The sequence below is a fragment of the Cebidichthys violaceus genome, unplaced genomic scaffold, assembly GCF_023349555.1.
Source record: "Cebidichthys violaceus isolate CVI_PGR_0920_01 unplaced genomic scaffold, fCebVio1.0.p SCAF_27, whole genome shotgun sequence".
NCBI classification, from domain to species: Eukaryota; Metazoa; Chordata; class Actinopteri; order Perciformes; family Stichaeidae; genus Cebidichthys; species Cebidichthys violaceus.
In genome coordinates this window covers 4,059,082-4,083,231 of record NW_027176450.1, presented here as the reverse complement: position 1 = coordinate 4,083,231, position 24,150 = coordinate 4,059,082, and the positions used below count along the sequence as shown (strand labels likewise).

Sequence of the window (24,150 nt, the reverse complement as noted above, 5' to 3'; positions counted from 1 at the left end):
CCTTATTTAACTGAACCCTACGTATAAGGACATGCACTGATCAGGTTTTGTTGTTGATCTACCTCTGAGAAGATATTTGGTCCAATTTGGTACATGGTGCAAGCTGGCAAATCTTTCTGTTGTCGGTGTGAAACTACAATTTCCTGTACAAACTCTATTTTGGGGGGCTTCCTTAATGCTATGATAATGAATATCTTCCAAAGCGTGTACCCAAACAGATGACTTCAGCAGGTTATCACATTTCTGTCATTTGATAGGCAGGAATATTATTTCAAGAGAAGATCATTGCAGAACATTAGACATGTCTTATAAAAGTGGCATCAATCATCTCATCTCTGCAACAAAGAAAATAATTTAATTTCCTAAAATGTGAAACTATAGAGTATAAGTTGGAAAGGAGATGAATGTAAATTTGGGACACTGACGTTTACATCTAGCCATTAGAGAGGCAAGAAAGCTATTTGGCTGAAGTTTGTTATACTCTTGAATTTCTTCAGCAGTCTTTGGTTCTTGGAAAATTAGAGCCAATAGAAGGAACAAAGCTTTAACATGTCCTTACATCCCTTGGCCACTGTGCCATGTAGAGTACTGTGATTATTGTACATGTTGTACTGACTTCTAAGAAGTGGTTGCCCAAGTTATTAACCCTTTCTGTCCACTTAATCATCCATGCTGTCTGTGGATGTGCATTTCAAGATTGTGGTGTACAGTTGCTGTAAAGCGTTTCAGTAGTGTCCCAGTAGTCACTTCGTTGTATTCTACATGTAAAACTAAACCCTAAAAAGACACAAGCTGTTATTTAGTCTCTGCAGACAGCCATATTGATTCCACTAGAGGGAGACAGAAGTGTGTGTGACAAATGACTGAAATATTTGTCTAAAATGCTTCCTGTTTGGACACATGGGCATTTCCCATAACTTCACGAATTGCTCTTGTTACGTAGCAGTGGGAGCTGTAGCTGCAATATATCAGACTAGTGCTGAAACTATCATTTAATTCATCAATTAGTTGAAAAATCTCCAACTATTATGAGAATCAATTATCGTAAAACTCAATTAACAGCTGAGAGACAATTAGACTGGTTAGATTTAGTTTGTTTTACAGAAACCATTAGCACCAACTTCTTAAACCAAATTCAGAGTTACCGGCAGAGTAAATAAGGATGTACATTCAAAGCTTCTATTTAGTTTTCTGAATGACGCTTTGAATGTCTGTCCTCATATTCTATAATGTTGTCACCCTAAAAAGAAAAGGTTGTTATTGTGATTATATAGATGTACATTATGGTGCTGTTAGATTGCTGCTCGACCGTCTCGTTAGTACAGGTGCCTCGCTTTGTGTACCTCAAGCTGCAGAGCAAACCGTTTTTTGACCACAGTGAAATTGTCTTTTAAAAGCAATAAACCTGCAGTAAGGGATTGAAACAATATTTTGTTGGATTCAAATTGACTGCAGAAAACTAAGTGCTGCTTCACTTGCTGTGTGTGTGAGAGAGAAGGTGGACTATTGCACTGTATGTTTTGGTAAGTTATTAATACTAATATTAATTTTAATGTCAACATTATGAATAAAGCATTGAAGCTTCAAACTATTCCGTGCAGCCCTAGTGATGTGCAAAAGTTTGAAAGGGTCCACCGATCACAGGAATCCAAACAATATTGTCATGTGAAGTCCATTGCTTTCTGTCTGCACAATCTGGGTATGTTAGTTTCCATTACCTTGTTGGCTACAAAATAAAAGTATGCCAAATAGGATCATCGCTGACGGGCAAGAGGATAAAGAGGGGGGTGTAATAAAATGAGCTAGATCAAATTAATGATTTAGATAATTTTCATACTTGTTCAAATAAACACTTTGATGGTATTTTCCATCTTTACTGAGCAAAAGTTGCTAAACAAATTTAAAGCCTGTCCCAAATGTTGAGTTTTATGATTGAAACAAATATAAACCCGGGCTACTAAAGGCAGTTTTATGATAATCAATTGAGTTTATGTCAACACCCTCTGGTTCCAACTTCACAAATGTGAATATTTGCTTGTTCGCTCAGACTTCTATGATATTAAACTGAATATATCATTACGTTTTTGCCTGGTTGGACCAAACTAGCAATTTGAATATGTCACCTTGACTAATGGCAGCATTGGGAAATTGTGTTGGCATTTTCTACTGATTTCTGACACTGTATAGACTAATAGATTGATTAATTAAGAAAATGATTCTCGGATTAACTGATAATAAAAATAATTGTTGCAGCTAGTCCAACACCTTATTAAACGGCTAACCAGAGTGGAACTTTACGATGTCAAGAGACTGAGAATGTTCAGTTGAAAAACAGGGATATCCAGCAATCATTTATTTAAAACTGGCAAAGCCGCCTCACTGTCATGTTTGTGCCCATCAAAGGAGAGTCTCAAGGCTGTGAGTCCTGCCAGGAGCCGCTGTTTCAGCTCGGCTGACATTTTGTGATTTTGGCAGTTTTCATCAAGAAACAACATCACTTCTAAAGCATGTTTATTTAACCTTGTGTGGGTAATTCAGTAAACCTCATGTGTTCGATGTGGAAATAAGAACTTGCCTGTTTCTACTAAAAACACATTACTGAGAGGTATACCTATGGGAATAATTGGCCCCAATTGAGTTGCTTATAAACTACTAGTGTACCTTACATTAAAATCACATCAAATGCAATTGTGATCACTGTTTGAAGAACAAGATGTACTTAATTGATCGCCGAGGGAAAATTTTATATTTTTTTACTCCGGTGTTATTTTTGCCAATTACACACCACACACAATCTCGACATACACACACATTCACAGACAAGACCTTCATGCATTGATGGATAGATGTCAGAGCGAGCAAGCTGCCCATGGACAGGCGCCCCAAGCAGTTGGGGGTTAGAATCCTTGCTCAAGAGCAACTTATAAACTGGCACCTCTCCAGCTACCATTCCTCATTTTGTACTTGTTCCATAAGGGTACTTGAACCAAAGACCCTACCAAACCAAGTCCCCACGGATTGAGCAACTGCTGCCCCTTTTAAACTTTCAGCATACTGTAGGTGTGAACAGTCAACTCTCCAAACATCAGTGTTATGCGTACTGTCTCCTCAAATTAAATATGGATTCCGAGTCGCCGCAGTACCATGGTCCAGATCATCAGATCATACCAAACAGGGTGGAACTGGTCTTTCCCAGCAAAGAGGATGTGAGCCAGATTCAAGGGAAAATAGAGTAAGTATATTTAAAACCAAATGTGACACTCATACTGTATCTGATCTCATTAACATCTTACCAAAGGACTGCAGGGTAACGCTTTCTATGACGCACATGTCTATAATACATTATAAACATACATAATGTGTTATGATCTGCTTATTGCACTGTTAAATGAAAGTTGTAAGAACAATATGTTTTAGTCAAAGCATTTTATAATGCTTTATAAGGTCAAGTATCATAATACTGAATTGCTGGTATCTATTTTTTGCAGGGATCATAGCGTGTTATTATTCCCATAGTTGTAATACATTATAATATTTTTATTATGCATTATAACCACTATTGTTTACCGTATATAACGTGAAAAATAATTTAGGTCTTTTTTAACTTAAAGCAAACAATGACCAATTGGAGTAACTTATACTCACATTATACATTATTAACAACTATTATAATACATTATAAAAATATATCAATCTATTACAACTGTGGTAGTTATAATACACCATGATCCTGATCAGCAATTGTGAATTTTCACAGATTTATATATATATATATATATATATATATATATATATATATATATATATATATATATATATATATATATATACAGCATTATAAAATGCTTTATAATGTGTTAATTGTTATAAAGCATTATAATTAATAATGAGTGCTCATAACTATAATTATTCATTGCTAGAAGCAGATTGTAACGCATTGTAAGTATGTTTAAAATGCATCATGGGAGTCATGTTATGCACCTCGTCAAATTCCTTGTATGTGCAACATACCTTGGCAAATAAACGGTTCTGGAACGTCTTACCAAAATTAGCCAGCTGACTAACACTGGCACATTTACAGAAACGTTGATTCATGTGTGCTGTCCTTCATAACACCGTTGGTCATGCATATCCCTTTGTGCATGAGGACACATGGATGATATAATATTATAATAATATAATATATTCCAGATTATCATGAAATTGCAGCTCTGTTTTTACACATTACCCTACTCAAACTGGAGCTGTGGCAGGGTGTCTGCAGTAGGGAAACACTTTTGGGTGAATCTTGCAAACATCTACCAGATTGAAATTGTCTTTTGACTTCCTGTTTTAGATTATTCACAGCAATTCACTAAAAATCGACACAGTTTGAAAGAGTCATGGTTGTGTATCTGTACATGCACAAGTGGCACCACATCACAGCTATCCTTTGTTTTCATGAACAGGATGTGATTTTGAAATGGATTGGAGTCATAAGTTGAGGCTGGGAGCCACATTAGACTGTTTTGACACATCACACATTATTGCCTCAGGTCTGCCTGTGGCCATCGAGAAGAATGCTTGCTCAGGCCAGAATCTGACACTTTCTATCCATCCAGGGCTTAGCATTAAGACCCTGGCATTTATAAATTCTTATTTCTGGCTTCTTGGGATGTTGATCCATTATATAAATTACACTGACTGTAAATATGCGGTTGTACAGCCTGTCTTGCTGGCTCAGAATGTTAAAGTATTATTATACGATATGTCCTATTCCCATCCCATTGATTTATCCCATTTTGGGGCCCTCAGTTGTACTTAGCATGCCAAGAGTAAAGCTCCTATTACAGCCAGAAACAAATGCATTTTTAATATTGGGGGCTTGCATTACATGAAGGATCATTTGCATGACCTTTGTGAAGAGCAAACAACTCATCAGTGAATCCAAACTCATCCCTTAAACCTGAGACTTTGTATATATCTTGGGAATACACTGAGGTTCTTTTAAAGTCCTGTTGGGTTGGATGTTTGTATGATCCCGATCTTCCTTCGTCTATGACCTGTCAGTGACATCCTCCTCATGGGGAATTATGAACAGGTCTTTCTGGTGCCCTTTTTGCTCGGCGGCTCAGATGAACAGGAAGTGAACAAAATAAGGGCATCACCTTACACTCTGATGATATCAAACACCGAACAAGGGGAATAGCCTGTAGACCTTTTTTCCTGTTCCGAGAAACCTCTAGTTCTTTAAAGTTGGGAGGGAGGTGATATCTCCATTTGGTTCACTGAAGTTGTGTTTGCTGTTGGGAAGGCAATAAAGGCAGTTGGTTGAAGTTAGTGCAAAAGCACAATTTCTTCAGCAGTCTGATTCAAGCATCATCATCAGCTTGGAAAACATGACCATAATTACGGACCTCATTAAAGAAACACTGGTACAAACATATTCGTTGTTCAGTGGCTCGTACTAACGCTTTCACCAATTTTCTTGGATTTTGAACTTTCTCTTGTGTACGAACACAACTTATGAGTGGTCCTAACCAATTCCTTGTCTGAAAAACCTATATAAATTACACTATATAATTATATTGACATTATCCATTTTGACCCTGAAATTAAAATGAAAGAGAAAGAAAGTAGGAGACAGTTACGATAATACCAAAATGTTTTCATGGTATACTCAATAAAATGGCCTTACTTTACTTTGCCATTATATTGTATAGCCATGCAGTGTATTTATTGTATCTGCTGCAACATGAGGTGGTTGCTCAAGGCATTTCAGATACAGCCCTTCTGCAGGCTGCAGATATTGTACATTGAAGGTGCACAAGGTCAGATCAGGAATACACCTTTCTCAAACTTTGTTTCTCAAAAGTATACAACCATCAGCACATACTTCAACTGTGGCACAACGATCGTCCATACAGACTGCAGATGCAAATGTCAAGGGTGTGGTTAAGACAGACTAACAATTGAAAACAAAACGTTTTTGATAGAATTGTTGTTGCTGCACCATGCCTCCACCTGCTTGAAGAAACTGCAGAATATATTCAAAATGCTCTGCAAGATAGCCTCTTGGTGCACTGCAGGATGCGTTGCATTTTAATTTGGCCCAAACTTTAAAATCTGTTTTGTGAAAAAATGAGTGCAGGCATGAAAAGGCAGCAAACAAGGACGCAGAGTGGAGGAGACTGTGGGATGGAAGGGAAGAGTAACATTCTGTCTCGATAGTGAGTACTCTGCCTCTTTCCATTTCTAAAGCGCACATTCATATTACATTGCTCCTCATTTAATTTGTAGGCTGACTGGGCCAATATAAGTCATGCTGCGTGAGATTCAAATGATTCACTGTTCATGTAAAACCAACCTGATATTACTTTTACTTGTCACTGGTTACAAGCTATAATTGGTTTCTGGATGGCATTTTAAAGTAGAACTTTAGCTCACAGATTGACAAACACACCATATGGGGATATCCACATTTCTGTCAAAGCAACCAGGATTTTTCCCCATTGTCCCGGTCGTATAGCACCTTTTGTCCTTGTTAATCAGATTTATGTGGCATCAAAGCTTTCAGTTTGTCAAACAACGTGACAACACCAATACTTGTGTTACACCCCAACACGTTGACATGTTTGATCACCTAACATGCATCTAATCTGACTATGACATCTCACCTCATATATATCTCCTGATGGAGTCTTTTGTGATAAACAAGCAAACATGACAGTTCAGCCCCAAATCAAAAACCCATATTTTTCCTCTTTACTGTACAGCTATTCATCAAACTAGAGTATTTTGGTGAGTTGCCTATAGTTGTCTTGTGAATAGTTTCATAGTTTCCAAAACTAGGCAACTCACACCAACAGAATCTACATTAATTGATGTATTATTGAATTTAGGATGAACTGTCCCTTTAAACCAACACATTGCTGATCATCATCTTATTTAACTATTTATTTTTTTGTTGAATTCAAGAAAGTAATTAGCCAATAAGTGTAGTAATAATAATCATTGTATTGATATGGCACCTTTCAAGCTTAAGCAAAAAGTGCTTTTCAGATTTAATGATTTAATAAATATTGAAAAGTGCAGGGCAAAAACAAGAGAAATAATTCAATAGAATAATGTCTTATCCAGATAACATTAGGCTAATGTTCTTGACTTGGAGCTCTTCACTTGTGATTACCAGCTAATCCATTTGCAGTCATAGTAACGTAATAAAATAGTTTGGTTATCCCTGACAAGCATGCACCAGCTAGCAAGAGTGCTGCTTAACATGTTCTGTTACTACTCTTACAACTAACAAGTAGTAACTGAAATAACAGCTACTGTTAACTAGCTCTCCTCCTACCATTAGCATGATTGGGGAAAGGTGTGTAGAACTAGTTTGCACATGCACAGCAGCGACCGGGCAGGATGGATGGATCTGGTAGTGAGTGACACTTGTTGTTGTTGTTGTTCTTGTGTTGCATAAATGAGCTGATAAATGATAACGTGATATCATATCAGTGCGTTGTAGGCTGTGGACTCTTTGTTTTAGTAAAACAGTGGTGAACACAATCTAATGCAGTCTGTGGAAAATGGCAGTGCTACATGAGGTGTGGTGTCTAACTGTCAGTAACTTTGTGACTAGAAAACATGTATAAGGACTTATAAGTAATACTTAATCAATAGAAGTGGTCAGGAAGCACTAACGTAGTCTCCTCTTCCTCTCTTCTAAAGCAGTTTGATCTCGATGCTGTGTGCTGGAGAATAGAGTCTAGAAACACACAAAACCTACTACCTAAAGCAAACTGCTGTCCAAAAGGTAAAGATTAGCTTCAAGTGAATATATCACCATGAATGAAGTGAGCTTGTGAGGAGAAAGCACCACACAGTGTTGGTCTGGTCCAGCGAGGCAGTCAGTATGAGCAGCGATTTGATCAATTCGTTAATAAATGTGTAGCAGAAATTATTGACGTTGTGATGTGACAGGCTTTTATCCAGATGAATAATGGATGCTGTCATTTCATTCAGCCCACAAGCATACTACTTTGCAGGCTACTTTGGAAAAGGTGATGAGCTCTGTGGGATTCCACCGGGCTCAGAGGACTCTGAAAGAAGTCTCTTATCACTTAAGAGGTTTGCTGTGTGAATTAGGTTCTTTACCTGGAAACTCTACAACTGTAGAGCAATACAGGATTAGCAACATCAAAATGGACTAGAAGAAATAGAAAACGACTAGGCAACACTAGTCTGACCGTTAGCGGTGCAACGGATCATAGAACTCATGTTTCGGATCGGATCACAGATCAGATCAGCACAGAAGAAAAAAGGGAGCAAATATAATTTGTAGAGATCCCTCATCACGTTTTTTTGATGATCCATACTGACAGATGAAGATCTATTTGTTGTTTGATTATAGCAGCTGGTCTACAAGTTTGCAGACTATTTTTTTTTGTTACCCTCTGAAGTCAGTGTAACCCATCAAAATGTCTAAATGTTATTCTTTTGTTATAGTCATCTATTGTCACAACTTCAGCCAGGCTTTAGTTTTTCATTTGTCTGTCTCCTGTTTTGCCACACTAACTCTCATGTCATTTCAGAATCTGCCACTCCCCCCCGCTCTGCACTAATTGCTGATTTCATTTCACCTGGCCTGCCCCACCTCCATACTCACCTGCTCCTCATCAGCAATCAGCCCCTCAGTGTATATGTACCGGCCCATTTCCCTCAGTTCTCTGCCAGATTGTCTAGTGTGTTTCCCTTGCTATCCAGCAACCTGTCATTCCGATTCTGATTATCCGTGTATTGACCTGCCTTTTTGGACTTTGGACCTTCTCTTTTGCCTGCTCCCACTGGATTTGTTTGCCACGCGGGTTACTACCTGGTTTGACATCTGCTGGTTATTAAACCCGGTTTCTACACCTGAACTGTTTTCTGTGTCGTGCTATTGGGTTCTTGTCTGTCGTTTTGTGATACCTGACAGTACAATCTGGCCAAAAATGAACCCAGCCGACATGGAGAAAATAAGGCAGGAAATGGCAGCACAAGCTGCTGCCCTACACCATCATGAGAAGCAATTCAACGCTATGGCGACGGCTCTCCAGGAGACTTCTGCACGCCACAACCAACATTTGGAGGCTCTGAGCAATCAGCTTCAGCAGCTCATACAGCCCAGACAAACGCCAGCGGTTTCACCACCCACCAGTCCTTCTGTTCCCACTGTTCTGGGTCCAGAACCCCGCTTAAGTGCTCTGGAGCGCTTTTCTGGAGCTCCAGGTACCTGCCGCTCTTTTCTGACTTTGTGCAAATTGACTTTTGAACTTCAGCCTCTCACATATCCCACTGAGAGGTCAAGAGTGGCTTTCATGATCACCCAGCTTACTGGGCGGGCTCGGGACTGGGGCACCGCTGAGTGGGAGAAGCAGTCGGCTTTCTGTTCTTCTGTGACTGCCTTCTCTGAGGGTCTTCGGAAGGTGTTCGATCACGCTACCCCTGGTCGAGAGGCTGCTCGTGGACTGTTAAACCTGGTTCAGGGGAACCGGAGAGTGACTGATTATTCCATTGAGTTCCGGACACTTGCTGCGGAGAGTGACTGGAACGCTTCCTCCCTGACTGACGCTTTCTACAACGGCCTTTCTGATGGCATCAAGGATGAGCTGGCGGCTCGGGATCCTCCGACTGATTTGGACACGCTCGTCGCCACGGCCATCCGCATTGACGGGCGTCTCCAAGAAAGGAGACGAGAGAGAGCGCTGATCAGTACTCCCCGGAGCCTTCCACGTCCTCCATCGTCGCCTCCCACTTCAATGTTTTCTCCTCCCACCGGTGCCTCTGGAGACCCGGTTGAACCCATGCAACTTGGCCGGACCAGGCTGTCAGCGGCTGAACGACAGCGGCGCCAAAGGGAGAACTGCTGCATGTACTGTGGGCAGGGAGGTCATTATGTGTCTTCCTGTCCAGTAAAAGACAGGGCTCACCAGGAATCCAGAGGGCGCTGGTGAGCCATATCATGAACTCTGAAATGCCCTCTCGTCCACTACTTCACGCCCAGCTCAACTGTAATGGACAATCACACGCTGTCTCTGTCCTCATTGACTCCGGGGCCGATGCCAACCTTCTGGATCGTGGTCTTGCCATGCAACTGGGTATTAACCAGGAACCCTTGGTCGAGCCTATCAAGGCGACTGCTCTGGATGGGCGCCTCCTCTGCACAGTAACCCACCGCACTGTTCCTCTTCATCTGGGCATATCTGGTAACCACACTGAATCACTTACCTTTCACCTGATAAATACTCCTCAGCACCCAATCATCCTGGGGTTTCCTTGGTTAATAAAACATAATCCACATATTGACTGGGGGACTGGTTCCATTCTACAATGGAGTGAACATTGTCATGCGGTCTGTCTGAAATCTGCTTTGCTACCTGCCTTCAACACCTCTTCCTCTAATGAGCTCCCAGATCTCTCAGGTGTCCCATCCGAGTACTATGACTTAAGGGAGGTGTTCAACAAAGTACGGGCCACATCGCTTCCCCCACACCGCCCGTACGATTGTGCCATTGACCTCCTCCCTGGCTCATCACCGCCAAGGGGGAGACTCTTTTCTCTGTCAGCCCCTGAAACCAAGGCCATGGACGACTACATTAACAACTCACTGGCAGCAGGCATCATCCGTCCCTCTTCATCCCCTGCTGGAGCCGGATTTTTCTTTGTGGATAAGAAGGACAAATCCCTCCGACCCTGCATCGATTACCGCGGTCTGAATGATGTCACCATTAAAAACCGGTACCCCCTCCCACTCATCTCTTCTGCATTTGAACTGTTACAAGGGTCTTCTGTGTTTACCAAGCTTGATCTCAGGAATGCCTATCACCTTGTTCGCATCCGGGAGGGGGATGAGTGGAAGACGGCGTTCAACACCCCTAGAGGCCACTATGAGTACCTGGTTATGCCTTTCGGACTCACTAATGCTCCTGCAATATTCCAAGCCTTAGTGAACGATGTGCTCCGGGATTTTCTCAATGTGTTTGTGTTTGTATATCTTGACGATATCCTCATCTTTTCAAAGACTGAACGGGAACATGTGCAGCATGTCCGCAGTGTTCTCCAGAGACTCCTAGAGAACCAGCTGTTTGTGAAAGTGGAGAAGTCTGAGTTCCATGCCACTGAGGTGTCGTTCCTGGGATACATCATTTCAGTTGGACGTATTCATATGGATCCCACCAAGGTTAAAGCGGTGGCGGATTGGCCGGTTCCCACCACTCGGAAGAAGCTTCAACAGTTCCTTGGGTTTGCCAATTTCGATCGTAGGTTTATCCGCAACTATAGTTCTGTGGCAGCTCCCCTGACAGCCCTCACCTCCCAGAAGATAGCCTTCCAATGGTCCCCTGCTGCAGAAAGGAGGTTCAAGGAGTTAAAATCACGGTTCTCTTCTGCTCCCATTCTCATCTTTCCAGATCCTGAACACCAGTTTGTTGTGGAAGTGGATGCGTCAGACTCCGGGGTGGGGGCAGTCCTGTCTCAGCGGTCAGCTGAGGACCAAAAGTTACACCCATGTGCTTTTTTCTCCCGCAAGTTGTCCCCAGCAGAAAGGAATTACGACGTCGGAAACCGGGAGTTACTGGCTGTCAAACTGGCTCTCGAGGAGTGGAGGCACTGGTTGGAGGGGGCAAAGCATCCGTTTGTGGTGTGGACGGACCACAAAAACCTGGAGTACATCCGGTCAGCCAAACGGTTGAACTCCCGTCAGGCCAGATGGGCATTATTCTTTAATCGCTTTGATTTTACCCTGTCTTATCGCCCAGGTACAAGGAACGTCAAACCAGATGCCCTGTCCCGTCAGTTCCAGTCAGACAACTGTCCCACACAGCCTGAGAGTATCCTCCCCACTAAGGTGGTCATCGGTGCAGTTACCTGGGACATTGTGGACAAGGTAAAACAGTCCCAGGCCGACCACCCGGCTCCCAGTGCCTGCCCTGATGATCGTCTGTATGTGCCTGTGAGTCTCAGGTCCTCCAGTGGGGACATTCTTCTCGCCTTGCCTGTCACCCAGGGGTTAGGCGCACCCTAGCTCTGCTAAAGCAACGTTTCTGGTGGGCTTCCATTGAAGAGGACACCAAGGAGTTTATCGCCGCTTGCCAGATTTGTGCTCAGCATAAGACTGCTCGCCATGCCCCTTCTGGTCTTCTTCAGCCACTGCCTATTCCTCATCGTCCATGGTCCCATGTCTCACTTGACTTTGTCACCGGACTGCCTCCCTCAGAGGGTAACACCACCATTCTGACTATTGTGGACAGATTTTCTAAGTCTGCTCAGTTTGTTCCGTTGCCAAAATTACCATCTGCCAAAGAAACAGCTGAACTTATGTTACATCATGTTTTCCGTCTGCACGGCCTCCCCTGTGATATTGTCTCAGACCGGGGGCCACAGTTCACTTCTCGTTTCTGGACAGAGTTTTGCCAGCTGTTGGGGGCCACGGTCAGCCTATCCTCTGGGTTCCATCCTCAATCCAACGGACAGACGGAACGGATGAACCAGGAAATGGAGACTGCCTTGCGTTGCATTGCATCCCAGACACCGACCTCCTGGTCCAAACAGCTTCTGTGGGTGGAGTATGCTCACAATACGCTTCCAAGCTCAGCAACAGGGCTTTCTCCTTTCCAGTGCTCTCGGGGATATCAACCTCCACTGTTCCCGGAGCAGGAGCGAGAGGCCAGGGTCCCATCTGTCCAGGCGTTCATCCAGCGCTGTCGGCGCACCTGGTGGCGGGCCCGTTCTGCTCTCCTGCGTTCGTCCAACCGGTACCAGAGAAATGCCAACCGCCGTCGGATCCCTGCACCCTGCTACACTCCTGGTCAGAAGGTTTGGCTGTCCACACATGACCTCCCACTCCGGGTAGAGTCTAGGAAGTTGGCCCCAAGGTTTGTGGGCCCGTTCTCCATCACTAAGGTCATCAACCCTGCTGCAGTCCGTCTCCGCCTTCCTCGCTCCATGAGAATTCATCCCACCTTTCATGTCTCCAAGATCAAACCCGTAAAGGAGAGCCAGCTCCAGCCCTCCTCCAGACCCCCGCCACCCCCCCGGCTCATTGACGGGGGTCCTGCTTACTCTGTCCATCGTCTCATCAAGTCACGACCGCGGGGAAGGGGTTTTCAATACCTGGTCAATTGGGAGGGTTATGGCCCTGAGGAGCGCTCATGGGTTCCAGCTCGTAACATCTTGGACCCTGACCTCATCTCAGCTTTCCATAGGGACCATCCTGACCAGCCCGGTGGGACGTCAGGAGCCGTCCCTAGAAGGGGAGGTTCTGTCACAACTTCAGCCAGGCTTTAGTTTTTCATTTGTCTGTCTCCTGTTTTGCCACACTAACTCTCATGTCATTTCAGAATCTGCCACTCCCCCCCGCTCTGCACTAATTGCTGATTTCATTTCACCTGGCCTGCCCCACCTCCATACTCACCTGCTCCTCATCAGCAATCAGCCCCTCAGTGTATATGTACCGGCCCATTTCCCTCAGTTCTCTGCCAGATTGTCTAGTGTGTTTCCCTTGCTATCCAGCAACCTGTCATTCCGATTCTGATCCTGATTATCCGTGTATTGACCTGCCTTTTTGGACTTTGGACCTTCTCTTTTGCCTGCTCCCACTGGATTTGTTTGCCACGCGGGTTACTACCTGGTTTGACATCTGCTGGTTATTAAACCCGGTTTCTACACCTGAACTGTTTTCTGTGTCGTGCTATTGGGTTCTTGTCTGTCGTTTTGTGATACCTGACATCTATAGAGTTTTTTTTTCATACAAACACAATTCAAATGATAAGGATATAAAAGATTGTATTTTTATGGATTAAAACAAATGTTGTCATTTGTAGTTTTACATGTATTATAAGCTACTTAGAGCTAGTGTTAGTAAGTTAAACCGCTCATAATTCATCTCTAATATCTATTTATTTTCTCCTGTTTGAAGGAGAGGATTTATTCACTACATTTTAGGAGATTACATGTGAACACATCATCATAAAGTTATAATTTACCTTCGCCCAATACTCACTTTCACTGAACAGAGCCTGAACGCATCATAATGTAAATGAACGTCACCTTAACGTTAGCCATCGTGACTAGCTCTCCTCCTGTCAAATTGATTGTTTACAATGTAATATTATCAGAGATTGGCACCTAGAAATGCATAAATGCCGATGTCCTGATCGCATAGTTTACTGAATATCGATGGATAACGATTATCAGTCAAACTTTATTTCACACTGTGAAGGTTAACAGATCACAGATCGACATACGGTCAGTTACGCCACTACAGTTCGTAAACTGGCAGATTCTCATATTCACTTTCCTCTCTTCTGGAGGCTGTTTGCAGCAAAGTCATTTAGGCTCACACAGAGACTGGCAAATGATACATGTTCAAATGATTTCAGGTCCTGGGTTAGCATGAAGGCTGTATGTGCAGGAAGATAGAGAAAGGAAGGATATGCTGAAGGACTCTACTACTAAGATGTCAGCTCATATATTTTATATAAAGAGAGCTGCGGGGATATGTATTTATGTAGGCCAACAGGAAGATAGCACTTCACTGGTTCCCTCTACTAGAAGCCTATGAGATAGTTTCATAGGATTTTTGATTATTGGAAAAAAATAAGCTCTGTGGCAAACCAGCTGGTTGTCTAAGAGAAACTATAGATCTACACAATATATACTTTCAGCTTTAAAATGCATTAGCCTTGAAATACTGAAAAAAGGGTACAAGAGGCCAGCACTGCTAGTCACCATTATTCAGCTCATCAATAAAATGAACACATGGCTGAACGTCTGGAGTTGTAAATACAAGGAATTAAAGACCCAGCTATCTCAGCCAGCATGTGGTGTTTTACTCATGATGATCGCAAGGTAATATATTTACGCAGTGCATCACGCTCCTCCATTTTGGTTTACTTCAGCGCTGCTGTCATTACTGTGGACCCGATGTTGGAACAGAAGATGCGACAGGTCCCATATGAAAAGCTGTCTTTGAACTGAGAACGCTTGGAAGTTTGAAGGCAGGTGTCACCGTTTGTGCCTTCTACCAGCCAGTGGGACAACTAACCTAGTTTACTTTCACCTCAACAAAGCACCCCCATCTCCTCCATGACGGGAACATTTGGATTCCTTTCTTGTTTCCTTCTCTTGGAGGTGGCTGTGCCTCTGAATTAACTATAACCACAGACAAGAACACTGAACGTTACCGAGATATCTGTCACGGATGTCTGTTGTTCCGAGATGAGATGGCACATTGGAGAACTCGCTGACAGTGATTCCTTTGATGTTTGAGTCGCATAGTAATTAGTTATGAAAGAAGAGTTAGAATCTATTATAGATCTGGTGAATGTTGGCACAGGAGCAGAGGCTTTGATGAGGGAAGGTGTCAAAGGTTCAGGCTCATCCTACAATCCTGAGCAAAGCTGCTTTTCTTCCTTCAGTTTCACATGCATATTCATATCTGAACATTTTTGTTGGGTTGATATTCTTTGATCACGATGATGCTTTGCTCCGGAGTGCATACTGTTCTGCTGAATACTGTTTATGTTGTTGTAAAATCACTCTGAAAACACATCTTGGTGTATCTGTTTACTTGGAGTGAATGGAACCGGGGTGTGTGTGAGAATGTGTTACTTTGTGAGTACACCACCGGGGTGACGATGGGAACAATGGGAAGAAAAAAGAGCAGCAGTCGGCCAACTGAATATTGTAAGCTCGTATGCAACTCGCTACCTCAGGCTGCGGCCTACTCATTTGAAGAAAATATATTGATTTGGGGACATGACATGGCTAGATAGCTAGCTAGTTGTGTTGTTAACTTTGCAACTTGCTAGCATAACATTAGCTTTCTAGCTGGTACCAGCAGTCTGAACCAAAGGGTTCTATGAGCTGAGCGGACTAGAAATATCTCATTACAAGGTTACTGGAGCAGCTTATAGTGATTCCAGGTATTAGCAAACCATCAGACTTACCAGGGAAACAGAGTTATGGCCTGTGAAAATAAGTAGCAGATAGCTCTTTCACCAGTGGTGGCTGTGTGTTTGAGGAACCCAGTGTTTCAGCCTATTTTGAAAACTTGTTTTGAATTGTCCTGACTCAAACCCAAATTCCTTGAATTTCTCTCTCATTCTCATGAGGTACAGCTGCCGTTAGAAGCCCCCCCCCCCTCCACACACACACACATGTTACCATAGTCTGTATGGAGAATTGCCATACATGTATAATTCATATTCTAACAGACAACACTGTGCAGTAACAATGCAACTGTTCCTCTCGCTGTGAATGAAGCACATTTACCTTACCTGCACAATGACAGCTGACATTAGAAAATAGAAAAAAGAATATATTGATTTTAAAACAACCACATCAGTCAATCTGATGTTAAATAAACACCTAGAGAAAGCATCCCTTTCCTCTTTGAAAAGCCTCTTGATTCCATTTTCTAATTAATTACTGGCTGTAACACCTTGGCTGTGCCAGCATGAAGAGTGATGTGTCCCCGAGCCCCCGGTCACATCCACCAGCAGCCCCGCTGGCAGGGGAGCTGTGTTTTTAATCACCTGGCCACTGGCAATATCAAGCCGGAGGAACCCGTCACCCACTCTGTACACAGATGCTTGTTCATTCGTCTCTGCCGGAGGTCAGTGTGTGTGAGAAAGCGCTCCCTGCTGCGCCCTCGAACCGCTGCACTTCTTGCTTTCCCCATTCAGAGCCTCTTTAAGGCGCCACGTGTTGCTTTTTGCCCTCCATGAATCATTACCACATTAGTTCTGTGGTGTTAGTCTAATTGCTGTAAACAGAAGACGATTGTGGAAGCCTCTTCATTACATTTTGCCACCAGGTTTGGCAGGAAATCTATTGGATCTCTTCACAGCTACAGCCTCCGTTCATGGAACATATTAGGGAATGGTTTGACTTTGTACATTGTTCAAAGTAGTTTGTAATTGACATTCGTGGACCTTTTGGCTGTTATGGCCCTAAAAGATTGAGCTGATTTTCAGCTGAACGCTGCCTCTCTAAAGGGACGTCTGTATGTATCTCACCACCTCTCTTTGCTGTCGCCAGGGATCCTGCAACCTGCAATTCCTCTTTTTGTAAAAACTTACATCCAAGTGAAGGCCCAGACAGTGCCAATATCCACGATTCTATTGGTGCAAACCAACATAGCTGGAGGACGATGTCTTGTACGCAACAGCATATAGACATAATACTTATATGTGATACAACATTGCAGTTGGAATCCCCGCTCAGGCCTACACAACAGCTGTTAGCCACAAACTTTACACTAGCAACTTCAATTCAACATATAGCCGCAGACATCAGCCGCTCTCATGTTCCAGTTGGTTGCATTAGATACATTATAAGAGCTTTAGAAACCCTTTTGTGGTTCGATATTTGTTTTAATTTGCACACAGAAACTGGGTTAAACAGAATGTTGTTCGGAGAACAAATTATGTTCTTGTTCAAAAAACAAGGACCAGGCCACAGTTTGTTAAAAGAACGATATTAAGATAAATTGCAGATTAAGCCATCTCTTTGGTCTAGGTGTTGCAGTTATCAGAAAAAAGTTGAAAAGTCATTTTCAACATACTGATTTGACTTTGTTGATCATGGATGACACAAAGAAAGAAAATGACGCAGTTAAAATAGACTTGGACAAGAAACATATTTTCTTTTTGGATGTGTCTCTCAGCATGCTATTTTTATATCTACAAAAAAAAATCATTTTCTATTTTTCTTAAGCTTAATGATCAAGACAGCTTGCCAAGGTTGTCTTTTACTCTGAATGTCTGAATTATATCAGCCTTTATACTGGTCCAAACTCATGTGGTTAGAGTAAAAATGCAGGACAGATAATGTGTCCTAAACCATAGGAACATTTTCAGGATATATATATATATATATATATATATATATATATACAGATAAACACTTGTGTGCTTGGTGAATTAACCGATTTCTTGGATTCAGTGTATTTTTTTCCACACATGCACTTTGCCAAACTGTTGAACTTTTGACAACTTTCACCATTTTGCCTTAAAAGTAGCAGTGCTCTGCTCTTTTCCTAAAGTATATATTTGTTGTCCTAGACTTTTCACTTAGAAAGAGGTGCTGAGAGTTTGTGAGAAAACAAAGCCTAATCTGCAAAATTGCAGCGCTTGCTATCTTCCTGGGGACAGCTGCTGGAACAAAGGGGGCCAGCAATAATCATGTTCATCCTAAATATAAGCAAAGATAACCACATTTAATTTAGAATCAAAATATTCACCATAACTTAAAATAACAAAAAAAAGAGGATGTAGCGGAACTATATTTATATTTTAAAATGTATAAAAAGGACATTTAGAGGAGCTAGTTTGAATGGTCCTTATGCAGCTGATACAATAAATAATGACATCATAATCTTCAATATCCAGGTGCTATACAGCCATAGCTTTAGACTTATGTTCACATTGTATAGCCAGAGGCTCATTGTATCATATTATGATGACTTATCTCCAGACAGCAGAGCCACAGCTCAGTGTAATATTTTATTATTTTCTACAATTTTTTATTGAATGCCAATGTTATTATTCGCTATCTGAAGATTCTATAGAACATATTTTATTCAATAAGTTTGTTAATAACAAAGTTTGTTTATAACAAATGTTGTGCTGTATAGGTCTACTTATTCTGAGACTTACAAATAAAAAAAAAACTGGTTTAAAGGTAAAAAATAAATAAAACGCCAGTGGCTGGTCACATGACCTGAGGAACGCACTGATCTATACTAATCACTAAGTCTCTCTCAGTTTAAATGTTGAGTTCAGTAAGAGAAGAGAGCACACACATGTGTTATGTGTATTATTGATATGAATAAAGCAGATTTCGGTAGTGACTGTGACTCAGTGGTAGAGCTCGGTCGTCCTTCAATCTGGCGGCCCGCTAGGGGCAAGACACTTAATGGCTCTGTAGCCGTGCCTACAATGTATGAATGTTAAATAGTTCTGATGGGCAGGTGGCACCTTGCATGGTAGCCCCTGCCATCAGTGTATGAATGTGTGTGAATGGGTGAATGATGACATGTAGTGGTAAAGAGCTTTGAATATTCCAAAGGCTCCAAAGAAAAGGTTTTGTTTAAACCCAAAACCAGTTTACAGCTGGGTCTACTTACATTGCAAACATGTATACGTGTGTGTACTTATGAGTATATAGATATTAATTGTGTCACTTGGGCAGATTCATTTGTGGGGATGAAGGGAAAATATTGTCAGCCAGCATTAAATTAAAGGCATTACTCTAATATAAATGGCTGGACTCACTGATCTTTGTCATATTATGGAATGAATGTTGCTTGTAATTGTCCTTTTCATAACACAATTCATTTTGTCATCAGACCTGGTTGTGCGATCCAGTTTTGTGAATGGGTGCATCCTTAATGTGTAAATGTCTGAATAGAAATGGAGCATCAGTTACAACTAATTACCTAAAGGAGGGACTGCACAGCTCATTTCATTTCAGCTATAAATCATACACAGTTATGATGCTGCTATGGCTGTATGCTAAACATGGTGTATAATAATCATGTGTGGAATAGGCCTTCTCCTGTTTAACTGAATCATACATGTGTTAGTGAATTATGTGATATTGTTTAAATATGATCCATGTCAACAGCACATTCTTGGGTGGCATTTAGTGAACCAACTGAGCAATGCATGCTAATAAAACCACACATTGTATACATGTTATATGTTATATAAGAAAAAGAAATCCACAGAATTATCTTCTTTCATTGTTAACTTATCTACTATTTTATGCTTTTAATTATTTTAATGAAGTAATACTTTGTCTTCATCACAATTGAATGAAATCAAATTTTTTCAACTGCTCTGAAATTTAAAAAGGTCTAAAAAATGAAGTCCCATTGATTTAGTTATTATTCGTCATCAGCGGTAATTACACTAAACGTACAGCCTAACCTAAAATGTTGGTGTCTGTGCACTAAGCTGGCCTTATCAATGTCATACCATGAAAACAAAAATATATACACCCCAAACCACATTACAAATGTAACATTTCTTAACAGCTTTTATTTTCGGTTCAGCTTCTGCTAGAGCGGTGCTCATTGATTTTGTGCATAAAGAAGTGGAGACCAGTATCTTACCTTATCCAACAGAATAGAGTGCTGCACGAATTAAACCTAAAACCTGGAAATAAGGTCTGTGGTTAACACAAGATGAAGAGATTTTATCGTTTTGTTGTACGATATAAAATACATCAGTAAATACCTCTTTGGTGTCTTAAAAAAGGAGGTTGATAACAAGAGTCTAAATGAGTCGACTAAACGTCCTCACTGGAACACTAGTCCTCCTTCAGCTTAGTGCTGGACATGAAGTCATGTGACCGTGGTGTCATGTGACTGGTGTAGTTTGTTTACGTTGTTTTTACGTTTCAATAATCATAAAAGTGGTGTTTATTTGTGACTATTATCAAGTATGTAAGTATCATGAACATGTGTTTGCCACAGAGCTTATTTTCTGCAATAATCCACGATCCAATGGAAAACTCCTATTGGCTATTGGTTAGTGCGATGCTAACTTCCTGTTGGACTACAAAAATGTCATCCCATGCACCACTCTGTATGTTAAGAAAAAACAGAAGTGATGGTAGTCTAGTGGCCTTAATTTCCTACACGCGCTGGTTGGTTCTCCTGTCGCACCACTACCATGTCTCAGCCCCAAGGATCAAAATCATTTAGCTTTTTACTGAAACCAAACTCTCCTAAACTACACTGAAGAGGATACATGCATTTTCCTCAGCCTGTCTTATCCATTGCACTTATGATCTTAGAGTCTAAGTTGCATTACAGTGAAGAAGGATCACTTCTGACCCTTGATTTGATGCTACAATCTCACAGGGTACACTTAATCAAGAACCCAGACAAACACACTTACGCACACACACACACATCAAGTTGGTCCAGTCAGAGAGATGGAATTATGTCTTACTCCAAATCAGTCTGATGCCTGTCTAATGAGCAGTGTGGCAGAGATACACGATGAAGAAAATCAATCACGTATGACACCACGGCGAGCCAGAGAATTGTCAGATTTGTCAGCTAATTTCATGCTAATTGAGTCCCCAACCCGTGGGCTATTTTTAACCTCATCGCTGTTCTGATCACGTGGAGCAGCGAGCCCTTTGCTCACGTGTCATTAATTAAGCTAAAGGCATCAATCATCATTTCCTTTCTCCCCTCAGTACCCGCCAGGATCACTAACATATCGAAGGACGTCACAGTGAATGAGGGCAGCAACGTCAATCTCATGTGCCTGGCGGTGGGTCGACCGGAGGCCAACGTCATATGGAAGCATCATTCACCACGAGGTAAGCCACAAGGTTATATATTTCTGTTGGATTTTTCTTGCTCTTGATGCTGTGTTTTATGTAAATGTATTGAATGGAGAAGGTGTTCGTTTATACGGGTAGAAAATGAATATGAGCAAAACATGGAGTTGTAAATCTGTATGCAGTAACATGATTGGGCATAACAAAAACAATCTTTGGTTACTATTTGGAGCTAGAAATTCAAGTGCAGCTTGAATGGGACACAACCAATGTGAGGATGCATTTTTACTGATACTAATATGTTATTTTCTTATTATTGTGTCATCAATCTACTCAATCCTTGCCTCAATTTGGTTACCCTGTAATGCAGATTTTTCAGAAATCATTTCTTGTCAAACTGTCAGAGGTAATTCAGACATTTCACAAAACAAAATGTGTTGTGCAAAGCTGCAAGAGCATTACCTGGGTGTAAAGGTGATTGAGCCGCCCCTCCTACGCACACGGCCTGATATCAACGTTCCCACACATTACACACATCAAACGCTTGCTTCACATGAATATTCGCCTACGTGCAGAGCAGCCATTTACCTACAGCGGGACATGAATCTGTAGCTTTTGTGTTAACATAGCCACAAGAGGATTTATGATGAATACATTTTGACTTTAATCTATTGTCTTCAGCCTTGTTTTCTTCTTAACTTGGTGGATTGCAGGGGTTGAAACTGCTCAACCTGTGGCCTGACAAGGCCTTGGCTCCAATCAACCATGATTTGGCTGGAGGCCACAGCCGCTCGGGTCTGTTCTGTGGCGCTGGCACCTCGCAGCCTGAAGGAGAGCCAAGCTGCTCTGCGTGTGAGCGCACGCATGTGTGTTCTGTGTTCTAATTGTGTCGGCTCTGCGCTTCCCACCGAGCATTCGGCGGTGTGAGTCATGCGCCGCTTCTCTATAGGATCAGATGTTCAGCCTCCAACACGACACGAATGCTTACAGCCCAGCTGTTCCTCTCCTACACCCCGTAATCTAGAGCCGACAGAATCTGCTCCTCACCGCCTCAGCCATCCACAGCGTTTATTGGTTCCCCAATATTTACTCTGAATATCATGATCGTCCCCCCACAACCCGTTTGTTTGAAGTGGGGATTGTAATCACATTTAAAAGGAAAGGGACAACTTTAATGACTCACTAGCCAGATGGTGCAATTTACACTTTATACTTCTTAACACCCCTCTGAGTTCTGAGTTCAATTTATGTTTTTGATATACGTAAAATTTGGCACCAGTTTAGCACTTAAAAGCAAATTCTACCCACTAAAATAGTCATATTTTTCTCCAATACAAGCTGCTGCAAACAATCAATGTGCTGCCAACAAAGGCTGGTAAAAGCTGCTCAACATAATGCCCGTTTAATGCTGGAACCCTGCAAGCTCAGATTGTGTTTACAAAGTCAAAAAGTAAGGAAGAAGAAGTGAAACAATAGACATGGCCAGTGCTTTATTTTGGTTTTACAAGGTGAGAATCATAGGAAATGTGTCAATATGTCAAAATGTCATGCGGTTTGAAATTGCCCCAGTAGCAGAAAGAAAAGATGTCACTCCTCACTACCAACCCTGAGCTGATGCCCAGCAGCACGAATGGTGGCACATAAAGCAATAGAATCACAAATCATCAAGTAATACCCAGGCATCCTGGGAGCCCGGTATGATGCCTTTATGTTTGTGTGTATGTGTTATTGTCAGCAGGGAGGATAATGGGTTATCTTTCCTGACATTTGTCTGAGTTGCACTAATGAATAGAGTGACTTTGTGGGGAGATGTTTGGTCAGCCGAAGAAATTCTCGCTGGCAGTCAGAATCTTAAATGTTTTTTTTCCTGCAGAGTGGCATTTTCCCGACTTGCTCCTCACCGTTTGCTTTTGATATTTGTCACCAGCGATAATGGACTGTTCCCTCAGAGGATAGTGTTTGTGTCTGTTAGTAGTACAGCACTAAAGAGAGCAGTCTTCTCTCCGAGTTAAACCGCATTTCTAGGAAGTCTCAAATCTGCAATGGAACTGCCTTCCCCACGGGATAGTTGTTTTTCCATAGCATATCACTTAAAATGTTCACACCGGTATGGTGTCGGGAACACAAGCACTGCAGCAGCTGATGATGACACGTGCCTCAGCTTTTACCGTGAGAATGACAAGTGACGGGAGAAAAATGGCAAACATGGAAGAAATATGGAAATCCTGAAACAATTGCACAGTGCAATTTGAGCCTGAGGTTTGTTAACACAACCTAAACTGAGTTATTGTCAGATTCCCCATCACCATTTAATATCAATCTTGTGTCTGCACTGTTTAATGAAGGGAGACTCTGAAGCCTCTACAGTGTAGATGCCAATAAATCCTCCAATACAGACGGTGACATAAGTAAGAGCTCTGTGGTCGTTTACTTAATGTCAGTTTAAGTCTCACCTTTATTTTGTGCACTGAGAGACTCAGTCCTCATTTCAACTCAGTGGGTACTATATCAATTATTCAGCAGTGTCCACTGTATCTCTGGCTGCTGGCCACTAGAAGGATTATAAGATATATGGTTGGAGAAAACAGTTTATTCTGGGGACAATGCGATATGGATCACTTCGACCCATTAAGACTCATTAAAGTGGAGAGGTTGTGAAAGTACACTCTCTCAGATGTCACTTTGTGCCTTTTCTTCTCTACCGACTTTGACAAATGGCTGTAATGTGTGCTGTGACTGAGGGGTATCGGTGTTTGCTCTCAGTGCCAGTGTAAAGTTGTTGTACTGTCACAACAGAAACAACACTGTTATGTGACAACCATGTTATGGGGA

At 41.9% G+C, this 24,150-nt stretch overlaps 1 protein-coding gene across 2 annotated transcripts in view; it reads left to right on the top strand.

Moving 5' to 3' along the window:
• Positions 1-24,150, top strand: part of opcml (opioid binding protein/cell adhesion molecule-like) — a 361,995-nt gene that overhangs the window by 268,033 nt on the left and 69,812 nt on the right. For both annotated transcript variants that reach the window (XM_068721163.1, XM_068721162.1), the window contains one exon: positions 21,232-21,357. In XM_068721163.1, coding sequence (XP_068577264.1) covers positions 21,232-21,357 — 126 coding nt within the window. The remainder of the gene's footprint in view (positions 1-21,231; positions 21,358-24,150) is intronic.